The sequence below is a fragment of the Ammospiza nelsoni genome, chromosome 22 (assembly GCF_027579445.1).
Source record: "Ammospiza nelsoni isolate bAmmNel1 chromosome 22, bAmmNel1.pri, whole genome shotgun sequence".
Taxonomy (NCBI): Eukaryota; Metazoa; Chordata; class Aves; order Passeriformes; family Passerellidae; genus Ammospiza; species Ammospiza nelsoni.
Window position 1 is genome coordinate 220,512 of NC_080654.1, and position 12,590 is coordinate 233,101.

The window sequence follows — 12,590 nt, forward strand, 5'->3', positions numbered from 1 at the left end:
TCATCGTCATCATCATCAGGATATTCCAGAGAAAAAGGGAAGAATACTACTAATAAATAAGGAATAAAAATAAATAAAATGTAATAATAATAATAATGGGATAATAAATAAAATTTAATAATAATAGGATATTTCAGAGAAAAATGGAATATTGATAATGGAGTAATAAAAGTTTAATAATAACAGAAATAATAATCAGGATATTCCGAGAAAAAGGGAACTGTTCCCTCAAAATACAAATTATCACTGCTCTTAACATTTACTCAGAGTTTTGTGATAAATGAAAGATATTTTTAAAGGTTTTTCTAAGCCTTGGAGAAACTTTTTTCTTCTGCCAGGAATTTTTTTGGAGCTGGATTTGTCCTGGCCGAGCAAACAGCCCCAGCAGAGCGCAGCTTTTCATCAGGACCCATAAAACTGAATATTTTTTATTGGATTTCTGGCAACGCCCGGGAACGTTTGGTGCTTATCAGGCCCAGATAAGATAGCAGAGCTTGGGCTCGGCTCATTAAAGCCCGGCCTGGCAGCCACAATTAACGAACTGGTTTTTTCCAGGGATGAGCAGATCCAGAGAATTCCCGGGAAAAGCGCGGGAAAAGCTCCATGCCCTGGGCCAAAATCCCGGGATTTACTGAGCCAGAGGCAATTAGTGACCTGTTTTTTCCCACGGATTCAGGAGGATTCACCTGTTCCTGGGAATTACTGGAAAATTGAGCTCCCTGTTCAACTCCTCTGGACTCTCTTTGCCTTCTACTCCCCCCAGTGGCCACAGCTCCAGGGATTTCCAGGGATGGAATGAAAAGAAATCGATGAAATTAACAAGAAATCCATGACATAAAATTTTAAAAAATACATGGAATGAAAGGAAATCTATGGAATTAAAAAGAAATCCAAAAGAAATCCATGGAATCGAAAGGAAATCTGTAGAATGTAAAAGAAATCAGTGAAACTAAAAAGAAATAAATGAAATTAAAAGGAAATCCATGGAATTAAAGGAAATGTGTGAAATTCAAGGACATCCAAAAGAAATCCATGAAATTGAAAAGAAATTCCAAAGAAATCCATGAATTCAAAGGAAATCCAAAAGAAATCCATAGAATTCAAAGGAAATCCCTGGAATTCAAAGAAATCAGCCAAAAATCAACAGTGGGAATGACATCACCGGGAAGGGGAGTTGGGAATTGCAGTGGGAATTTCCCCAATCCCAACCCCAATACCCTGAATCCAGTCCCAGTGGGGAATTGGGAGGGAAAAAGGGAATTAAAGCCCAGCTTTACCTGCTCGATGTAAACATCTTAATTAAGCCCGTGCTAATTGCTCACTCCTAATTAAAGCTCTCCCAATTCCAGAGCCTCTGGAATTGCAGCTCCTGGAATTTTGGGATTTAAGGAGATTTCCCTGCTCAGCTTTCCCTGAGAGCCAGCACAGGCTTGGAATTTGATTTTCCCAACATTTTTTCCCTGTTTGATTTTCTAATCAACTCCCAAAAAAGCTGAAAAGCCAAAAAATAAAAGTTTAAATCTCTTTATTTTGGCACTGTTTACAAAGGTACAAATGCAGGAAATATTGGGGGGTTAAAACCGAGTTTTAAAGCACAATTTTATTGTTTTCAACCCAAAGCAGCACTTTGGAAAAGGAATTTGATGGTGGAAAGGAAGGAGAAACCCAGAAAACTCAAAATGAAACCCACAGAACCAAAGCTGAAACCCAAACCCAAACTAACCCCACAAAGCTCAACCCCAAACTAAACCCATAAAGCCAAACTAAACCCACAAAATTGAACCACAAAGCCCCAAATTAAACCCAAACCTTAACCTCAAACCCAAATCTAAACCCACCAAACTCAAGCACAAACCCAAACCCACAAAACCCAAACCCCACAAAATTCAACCCCCAACCAAACCTAAACTCAAAAAATCAAACCACAATACCCAAAATTAAACCCACAAAACCCAAACTTAAACCCAAAGCTCAACCCCAAACCCAGACTAAACCCAAAACCCAACCCCAAAACCCCACAAACTCAACCAGGAGTTCACAGCAATGACAAAGCTGAACCACACCCCAAAAATGAGTAAAAATTTGGGGATTTCAACATTTTCTGGGTAAAAATTTCAGGATTTTGGGTAAAAATCACTGAGAAAAACTTGATTTTAATCACACACAGAATTAGATTTTTAGATGTTTACACAAATCCCACTTTTAATGTCACAAATCCCATTATTAGACAACAATTAAAGCAAATCCCACACGAGAAGAGACAGAAAAAGGAGCTGATCCTTCAATAAATTAAAATTCAGAAATTAAGCAGGACAGGAATTAACACACAGGAATTCCCAGCTCCAGAGGTGCAATTCCTTGGAATTATTTGCATAGTTCCTCCTTTTTTTTCCCCCTTTGGAATCCAGAAAATCCTCAGGAATTTGGAAAATCCTCAGGAATTCTGAATTCCAGGATAAAACCTTCCTACTTGGGAAGGGAAAAAAATCTCAGCAGCACAAAAAAAAATGGAAATTATCAAAATTCCAAGTTGGAATTTCCCAAATACTCAAAAAAAAAAGGGAATTTCAACTGGAATTCCTTGGCCAGGAGGAAAAGAATTTTATTTCTCATAATAAAGAGGAAAAATTTGGAATTTTTTGGCACAGGAGCCTCTCCATGATTTGGGTTTTATCCCTAAAAATTCCACCAAAACCTCATTGTTTTTTAAGGAGATAAAAGCAAATCCAGCTGCCCCAAAATTCCCAGAAAAAATGGGATTATTCCATGGGATAAATGGATTTCTTCCCATCCCAAATTCTCCTCTTGGAAGGCTGGAACCCCAGGGAAATGTGGATTCTCCAGGTGGGCGGCAGATGCAAGAGTTCTGGTCTCATTCTCCCATTAAAAAATTTGGGAAAAAAGGGGAGAAGCAAAGTTCCCATTCCCATGCCTGGCAGGGAATGCTGAGGAGCCAAGGGATTTCTGTGGGAATGCTCAGAGCTGCAATCCAGGGATTTGGGATGGGTTTGGGATGGATCCCAGAACCAGGAGGAAAAGAGTTGTAATTCAGGGGTGACAGAGAAATTCCAGATATTTGGGATAGATTTGGGATGGATCCCAGAACCAGCCCAGCCAGGGGGAAAATAGTTGGAATTCCAGGGGGTGACAGTGAAATTCTATGGATTTAGGACGGATTTAGGACTTCTCCATGGATTTAGGACCCTCAGGCCTGGATGGAAAAGCTGCAGGAGAGAGACCCAGCCAGGAGAAAAAAATCCTTTTCCAGCTCTTTGAGCTTCCCAAAATTCCTCAGGCAGGAATGAGATCCATGGGAGAAGCTGAGGCTGCCTGGAATTGGGAAATGCCTCTGGAGCTCAAATTCCAGGCATTTCCCACACCAAAATCCCATTTTTCCACTGGCAGGAGTTGTCCCAACCCCTGTGGCTCATCCCAAAAATCCCTGAGTGCCCCAAAAGCAGGAATTCCCAATTCCAGGAATGGATTATCCCTTGGAGAACATTTAATCCAAGGACTGAGCTGGAAAAATTCCCCAAAAAATCCCAAGATTTGGGGTCAGGCCTGGATTGAGCACCAGGAGAGCTCCCAGTGGGATCTGGGATTTGCTTCCAAAGGATTCTGCATCTTAATTATTGTCATAATTAGTTAGCATAATTAATTAGCATAATTAATTGCTGTCCCAGGTTAAAGCAGTGGCACTTGAGAGGATCCCTTTGCCAAGTGTCCAGCCCAGGATGGATCCACATCCCAAATCCCAGCTCCAGTTTTGGGGTCACATCCCAAGGAAAATTCCCCAAATTCCTGAAGGATTCTCTCCACAAGTCCCCAAATCCCTCAGGAATTCTCTCCCAACAGGAAAAACACCCTAAATTCCTTAAGGATTTGTTCCAAATAGTGAAACCCCCCAAATTCCTTAAGGATTCTCTCCACAGGTCCCCAAATCCCTCAGGAATTCTCCCCAAGCAGGAAAACTCCCCCAAATTCCTGAAGGATTCTCTCCAAACACCAAAAATCCCCCAAATCCCTCAGGAATTCTCTCCAAACAGGAAAATACCCTAAATTCCTTAAGGATTCTCTCTACAAGTCCCCAAATCCCTCAGGAATTCCCCCATCCTAGGACAGGAACCCCCGGAGCAGCACCAGGACTCTCCAAAGCCCCCAAATGTCCCCGGGCCAGCGCTGCTGAGAGTGAGAGCTGGGGGTGAGATGTGGCACAAACCCTCTGGGGTTCCTGTGGGATCAGCAGCTCCCTGGGGACGCTCCGGGCTCGGGCTCACACGTTGCTGACCCGGCTGTCGGCGGCGCCGGGCGGGACCAGGGCGCGCTCGCGGCGGACGTAGCGCGGCTTCCGCACTGCCGGGACAAAACAGCCCAAAAACACCCCTGGGAAGGGGGTCCCACGGGGAATTCCCAAAGGGGGACAGGGTGGGATGTGGGGATTGAGGCACAGCAGGGTTAGGGATTGGGTTCTGGTTTGGGATTTGGGTTTGGGGTTTGTAGGTTTGCGTTTTAGCGCGGCTTCCGCACTGCCGGGACAAAACAGCCCAAAAACACCCCTGGGAACGGGGTCCCACGGGGAATTCCCAAAGGGGGACAGGGTGGGATGTGGGGATTGAGGCACAGGAAGGGTTGGGGTTGGGTTTTGGGCGTTTAGGGTTGGGATTTGGGATGGCGGCTGGGTTTCGGGTTTGAGCGCAGCTTCCACGCTGCCGGAGACAAAATATCCCAAAAAAATCCCCGGGAATGGGATTGGGGAGGGAAATCCCAAAGGGAGGAGGGGGTGGGATGTGGGGATTGAGTTGCAGGAGGGTTTGGGGTTGTGTTTTGTGGTTTTTAACCCCACAAAACCCAACCACAAAACCAAGCCTAAATCCCCAAAACCCAATCTCCAAACTAAGCCCACAAAACTCAACTCCAAACCCAAAGCTAAACCCACAAAACCCAATCCCAACCCCACAAAACCCAACCAGAACCCCAAAAATTCCCCACCAGAAATCCCATCAATATTTTGCCCTGCATGAATTAAAGCAACAAATCCCATTAAAAAAATCAAATCCCACTGATTTCTGTTCCTTATCCCGGGAATTTCTGGGATTTTCCCTTTATTTTTAGCACATTCCAGGGGAAACTTCCTCACCTGAAGAAGCTGGAGGAGAGATCATGGATGCCTGTGGAACAGAAGGACAGTGTCAAAAACCCCCACATTTTAACAGTTCTTCTTTAAAAAAATATAGGCATTTTTTAGGATTCCAATAATTTTCACTGTGTACAGAGTTTTTTCTTGGAAAAATAACTATGGTTTTCCATTTTTGTCCCAGTTTGGATCCAAAGAACGCCAAAATATCTTTAATTTTATTTCAGCCTCATTCATCAATTAAGGAGTTGCTTAATAAAGTCCCAATTTAGGTAATTAAAATGGAAATTATCATTTGTTTAATGTTCTTATAAAAGCAGAATTCACTCACTGTTTCACTGGGCTGGAGAACAGATGCTAAAAAAAAAGGAAAAAAAAGATTAATTAACATTATTTTAATTAATGTGAAGGCTGGAATTGTTCATTTTCCAAAAATACAGCCATGAAGGGAATAATTTCATGTTAAAAAAAGGAATTTTGTCTCAAAATCCAACCAAAATATTCAAAAATCCCATTTGGAGAATTTATTTGGTATAGGACTCTCAAGACTGGAGAATTTATTGGCACAAAATGGGGATTTTCTCCACAGAATGGGGAATTTTCAAGGAAAAATCTCCATTTCGGTCAATTAACAGAGCGAAATTCATTAATTAATGGACAATTAAAGAGATTTTTTTTACCTTTGTTCCTTCTGTAGAAAATCTTTGGGAGTTTGTTGGCTCGTTTGAGGTAGAAGAAAGAAGCCACAGAAAGGATCAGGAACAAACTGAGGAAAAACGTCCCCAGAATCAGAGAGGCGGCGACTTCGGGGCCCCCTGGAAATAAAGAATTATCAAAAAAGAGAGAAAATCTGGTTTTAAACAAAAATCTCTTTTTATCAAAGTATTAAATCCAAATAAAGAGCAAATCCTGACTTTTTGGGGGCTGCTGGATCATCCCAGTGCCTGAAATTGAGTTTCAGTTTCAATGGCAGTTGCCAGGGATTCAATCAGTTTGAACAAATTTTAATCAATTAAATCAGTTTTGACATTAAATCACTTTTAAAACTAATTTTAACAAATTCAAACACTTTTAACTCATAAAATCCCTTTAGAAACTCATTTTAACAAATTTAGTCCTTTTTAATTCATTAAATCCCTTTTTAAACTCAATAAATTACTTTTTAAAATAATTTTAAGAAATCCAATTGCTTTTAGACTCATTAAATTCCCTTTTAAACTCCTTAAATCCCCTTTTAAACTAATGTTAACATATTTAACTCATCAAATCCCTTCTTTCGGACCCCAAATCCTCCCAAAATTCCAGGTTCTCACCAAAGTTCTGGATGAAAGGAGAGCTCATGTTCACGTGGGAGTTCATCCCTCTGCTCCCAGCTGGGGAAAAAAACCAGAAAATTTACACCAAAAATTAAAATAAATTAAATTAAATTCAAATTAATTCCAGGATGTGGAATAAAAATCTCCTTTTTGTGCTGCCTTTTGCTAGAATTTTTGCAGTAATCGATAGCAATTGATTGAGAAAAATTATTACAATTAATTAAAATTAATTGAATTTAAATTAATTAATAAAAATGGGTTAAAAACTCACAGCTCCTGCACTCGCTGAGGTTGTGCCCAGAGGGGCTGGGCAGGGTCTCGTTCCTGCATTTGATGCAGCTGCTGCTCCCATCCTCATTCCACCTCCTGTAGCATCCTGCCAAAAACCACGGAAAATGGATAAACCAACAAAATTCCCATCTTCTGGCAATTCCCAGGGTTTAGAGGGGAAAAAAAGCAGAAATTCCCTTTTTTGGGCCTTACAAACAGCACCTGATTCCCCTTTTCCCACAATAAAGAGGTTTTATCCTCAAATTTTATTCCCAGTTTTTATCCCAGGAAAAACAAAAATCTCCCAAAGGGAAAAAGGAGAAGGAGTTATGAGGAAATAATACTACTTAATTAATGAATTAATTAGCACTCCCCAGCTGCTGGATTTTGGTGTTCAAGTCCAGAAAAATCTGAAAATTTTTATCCCTGCAATTCTCCAATGCGCCAGTGATTATCCCAGAAAAATAAAATTTCCAAGGGGAAAAAAGGAGCAAAATGAAAAGGGAATAACAAAAGTCTGGGAAATTTTGATCCCTGGAATTCTCCCAGTGTTTACCCCAGAAAAATAAAATTTCCAAGGGGATAAAAGGAGGAGGAATTAGAAGGGAACAATATTAATTAATGAATGAATTTTCACTCCCCAGCTGCTGGATTTTGGTATTAAAGTGCAGAAAATCGGGGAATTTTTGTTCCCTGGAGCTCCCCAAGGCCAGCTGGGTCTCTGCCCATGGGATAAATGATCTTTGAGGGCTTTTCCAACCCAAATTCCTTGGACTGATCCCAAATAATTCCTACCTGGGCTGCACTGGTGGGTGACTGGGCAGGAGCTGTTGGAATCCAACATTTCCACACAACATTCTGGGTCTGGCACCTGAGGAGAGAAACTCCCAAGGAATTCCCACTTTTCCATCGAGGAAATGATAATAAATATTAAAAAAAATTTAAAATCTCCACAGAAATTAAGGGATAATACACTTAAAACCCACTGGAATTTTTTTTTTTCCAGCAAGAAGGAGAAAACTTGGTTTATTTTTAATTTTATTTTTATTTTATGAATCCATTTTATTTTTCTAAATCCATTTTATTTTTATTTTAGACAAATTTTATTTTTAAAAATCTATTTTATTTTGCTGTTAGAGACCAATTTTATTTTTCTTTTCTAAATCCATTTGATTTTTAGTTTCTAAATAAAAATATAGAAAATTTGGGATAAAAAAATAAAACAAAATAAAATAAAATAAAATAATTTAATAATTATATTAAATTCCTGGAGCACCCACTGAGTTTTCTGTGGATTTTCCTGCAACTTCTGCCACAAGCCTGGTCAGGAGCAGTACGAAGGGCACCTCCATTCCCAGGGAAAACACAGATCTGGAGAAAATTTGGGAAAAAATTCAAATTATTTATTAATGACACTGGAAGTCTGCTTCCCTTTAAAGACGTTTAGGGAAAAAAGGGGAGAAAAAAAGGGGGTGGGAAGAGTAAAAAAACACAGGTGAAAAAAGGATTGTTTATTATAAAATATAATGAAATTAAACTATTTAGATTTTTGTCAATATCTGAATATTCAAAGAATAAGAAAACACAGATGAAAAAGGATTATTGATTACAAAACCATAATAAAATTAAATTATTATTTAGATTTTTGTCAATACCTGCTTATTCAAAGAGTAAGAAAATACAGTTGACGAAGGACTATTCATTTTAAAAACCATACTAAAATGAAGTTATTATTTAAAAATCGATTGTTCTTACCTAGAAGAACACCCTTGAGGAACAGGTCATAATAAAGGGGAAGTTTGGGTGGAAAAGCCACTTGGAAGTGCTGGATCCTCGTGCTGAAGGCCGCAGCTCCCTCAGCTCAGTCCTGCCTGGATTCCCATCCCTGGAACACACCAGGACACCGAGGACTTCCGACCCCAGCCCTGCAGCCATCCCAGACTCTGATTGATAATTTTTATTTCCATCAGCCAATAATTTTTATTTCCATCAGCCAGAGAGAATTTGGAAACATTTGATGGATCTGGAGCTGCCGGGCTTTTTTATTGAACAGGTTTGGAAGGAAAGCTGAGCTCAAAATCTGCTTTAGAGCTTCTAAACACTTAAAATATTTGGTATTTTTAACCTGATTTTCACTTAATTTTAAAAATGACTTTATTCCTACTTAATTCCTTCCAAGCCATCCCAAAATTGACAAATTTCCTCAGGATCAAACACCCACAGCAAAATAAATTTGCCCAAAAACCTGTTCCATGTTTGGCAGCATTTTCTATGTGGATTTGGAAAAAAAATAAATTATATATATATATAAGTATAAATATGAAGCCTGTGCCTGAATTAGAAGATCTTTTTCCCTCAGGACTTCCCTGCCAGCTCAGTTTGGGGCAGGCAGATTTCAGGATTCCAACACGGATTTCACAGCCCGGGTGTGAGGTCTGGAACAAATCCCAAATCTCTGCCAGCTCGGATCCATGGGAATGAATCCCACAGGGAATTCTGCCTCTTGCTGTGCCTCAAAAGCAACACAAACAACTCAGGAACACCGAGGGCCTCCCTCCCACTCCTGCAAGCAAAATGTTTGCATTATCTCCACACTTTCCATTTTTTCTGCTGCATTATCAGCATTTTTCTTGCTGGAGCAGCTGGGAAAGGATGGAAGTGCAGAGAACGTGTGCCTGAAATCCAGGTGGTTTCACAATTCCCTGGGGTTGAAACCACATCACACCCAAAAGCTGCTTAATTCTGAAGGGATAATAAAGCTAGAGCAAGACCAGAGAGGGCTGGAAAAGCTGAAATGGTAAAACTGAGGAGAAAAGCTGAAATTATAAAACTGAGAGAAGAATTAATGGGTTTTAAACGCTGAAATTATAAAACTGAGAAGAATGAAAGGTTTTAAAAGCTAAAATGACAAAACTGAGAACAAAACCAGAGAGGTTTTAAAAGTTGAAATTATAAAGCTGAGAGAGGAACTAGGGTTGGAAAAGCAGGTTTTAAACACTGAAATTATAAAACTGAGAGAAAAAGAAAAGGGTTTTAGGCATTGAAATTGTAAAATTGAGGGAAGAATGGAAGAGTTTTAAAAGTTGAAAGTAAAAAACTGAGGAGAAAAGTTGGCCATGATAAAATGCCAATGAAATTATAAAACTGAGAGAAGAACGGAAGGGTTTTAAATATTGAAATGATAAACCAGAGAAGAACGGAAGGGTTATAAACATTGAAATGATAAACCAGAAAGGAATGGAAGAGTTTTAAAAGATGAAATTATAAAACTGAGGGAAGAATGGAAGGGTTTTAAACACTGAAATGATAAACCAGAGAAGAACGGAAGGGCTATAAACATTGAAATGACAAACCAGAGAAGCATGGAAGGGCTATAAACATTGAAATGATGAACAGAAGGGAATGGAAGGTTTCAAGAGCTGCAAGTGCCACTCACCTGCAGGCTCCCGGGAGCCCCGTGCACCTTGCCCAGCTGCCAGCAAAGCCCCGAGGCTGCTGCCGTGCTGCTCATCGCACCACGAGCCTGCAGAGGTTTCACAAAACCATCTTTTATCAATCCCAGCTGGAGCAGGACTCGTTTTTCCAGCTCGGGGCTGAGCTCAGTCCTGCCCTTTCCACGGCTGCGGTTTTGTAACAGCGCTCGGCAATTAAAGGCTGGGTTTAATCAGAGCCACCTTAAGCCAGGCCTTGCTGCAAAAGCTGCTCCACGCCTGCCTTGAGCAAACATTAATTCATATTCACTGCCGGGACACCTTCTGCTCTTACAGCACTCGCTGCAGCACGAAAAATCAGGAGGAGAGATGAATATTCCACGGGGAAAAGCGAATATTCCACAGGAAAAAGGGGTTTGGGGAAGGAGAAATTCATATTCCACAGGAAAAAGGGGTTTTGGGAAGGAAAAATTCATATTCCACAGGGAAAAGTAGTTTGGGAAGGAGAAATTAATACTCTGCAGGGGAAAGTGGTTTTGGGAAGGAGAAATTCATATTCCACAGGGAAAAGTGAATATTATACAGGGAAAAGTGGCTTGGGAAGGAGAAGTGAATATTATACAAGGAAAAGTGGTTTGGGAAGAAGAAGTGAAAATTCCACAGGGAAAAGTGAATATTCCACAGGGAAAAGTGGCTTGGGAAGGAGAAATTCATATTATACAAGGAAAAGTGGTTTGGGAAGGAGAAATTAATATTCCACAGAGAAAAGTGGCTTGGGAAGATGTGAAAACTCCACAGGGAAAAGTGTTTTAGGAATGGGATAAGGGAATGGGCTGGGAGGGATTTAAAGGGCTTTCAGTGTCACCTTGCTGTGCCCCGGTGGCTCCAAGCCCTGTCCAGCCTGGCTTGGGGCATCCCAGGGATGGGATATCCTTGGGATAACCAGTGCCAGGGTCCCAGCAGCCTCTCAGGGAGGGAATTCTGCCCCAAACCCAACCTAAACCCGCTCCTTGTCCCTTGGAATTAATCCCCCTTTGTCCTGTTACTCCATCCCTTGGACATTCCCCTTCCTGCAGCTCGGGAAGGTCACAGCGAGGTCGCCCCAAAGCTTCCCCTCTCCAGGCTCAGCAATCCCAATGTTTCTATGATAAATTTGGGGTTTTTCATCCCTAAACGGTGCACCAACACCCGTATTATTGGGATGTGCATTTCGGGAAGCTCAGCCAGGCAAAACACACCAAAATAATATCACCAAACACCCATCACCCCAACAAGCTCAGACCGGCAAAAAATCCTCTTCAACCGAGTTAAATTACTAGGAAATAAAAGTTTCGGGGGGAAGATAAGTAGAGAATTCCTTTCCAAACGCAGCTGGCCCCAAAAGCGCTAGACAAGGAGCAGGAACAAGGGGCGACTTTTAATCCCAAAGCCTTTTAATCCTAAAGCTTTTTAATCCCAAAGCCAAACCCCTCCGACCCGCTGGTGCCGATCTCCCTGCAGAACTCGGTGACTCCATGAGGAACCGCTGCCCACCGCGAACAATGGGGCCCCACCCAGGGCTCGCCGCTTACCCCGGCGCTCGCCGCCCATTCTCCCTCCCGCTTCCTCCTCCTCCTCCTCCTCACCTGCGGGCTCCCCCGAGCATCCCCCCGCCACCGCCGAGGTTCCCGTTCGTACCCCCCGCCCTCCACCGGCGCCCAGCCCGCTGCGCCCCGCGCCACCCTGGGAGCTGTAGTCCCGCGGCCACGCCCGCCTCGCGGCTTCGCCTAGCGGCCGCTCCGCCAAAAACTACAAATCCCAACAGCACCCGCGGCGCGCCCCACCTGTACCCCACTCCCCGCAGGTAAATACGCTCTCTCAGCTTTTTCCCGCGGCGCCGCGGTGCCTGCTGGGAAAGCGAGTCCCTCCTGGTCGGCGGGGCGCGGGGGCGGTGAGATATCCGCACTACAACTCCCGGCGTGCCCCGCGCGCCCCCCGCCATTTTAGGTGTTGCCTGGCAACGCTGACGCGGCGGGAGGGAGGAGGCGGCGGGGTTGAGGCCTGCGCGCCCCAAAATCCCGGGAATTCGGGAAAATCGGGAAAATCGGGAAAAACAGCTGTGCCGGATGTGGCTGCCCCATCCCTGGCAGTGCCCGAGCCCAGCCCGGAGCAACCTGGACAGGGGGAGGTGTCCCTTCCCAGGGAAAGGGGTGGGACTGGATGGGATTTAATATCCCACCCAAACCATTCCATAATTCCATAAAGGAAACCGTGGGGTTTACTCTCCCTAAAAATTGCCTTCTTCTGTGGTTCATTTCCCCTAAAAATCTCCTTCTTCTGTGGTTTATTTCCCCCTACAATCTCCTTTAATGTGATTTATTTCCCCTAAAAATCTCTTTTTAATGTGGTTTATTTCCCCTAAAAATCACCTTTCATGTGGTTTATTTCCCCTTTTAACCC

General features: G+C 42.4%; 1 protein-coding gene across 1 annotated transcript; it reads right to left on the reverse strand.

The window, feature by feature from the left end:
* Positions 1–1,508: 1,508 nt before the first annotated feature.
* On the reverse strand, positions 1,509–10,267 carry C22H1orf159 (chromosome 22 C1orf159 homolog). The gene is made up of 10 exons (XM_059487681.1): positions 10,157–10,267; positions 8,476–8,605; positions 8,001–8,091; positions 7,516–7,591; positions 6,722–6,826; positions 6,448–6,507; positions 5,815–5,949; positions 5,466–5,491; positions 5,138–5,168; positions 1,509–4,353 (listed from the first exon to the last, which is right to left on the reverse strand). The coding sequence occupies exons 3-10, from the start codon at positions 8,070–8,072 to the stop codon at positions 4,274–4,276; spliced, it is 585 nt and encodes a 194-aa protein (XP_059343664.1). The 5' UTR covers positions 8,073–8,091; positions 8,476–8,605; positions 10,157–10,267; the 3' UTR covers positions 1,509–4,273.
* Between the last annotated feature and the right edge of the window lie 2,323 nt (positions 10,268–12,590).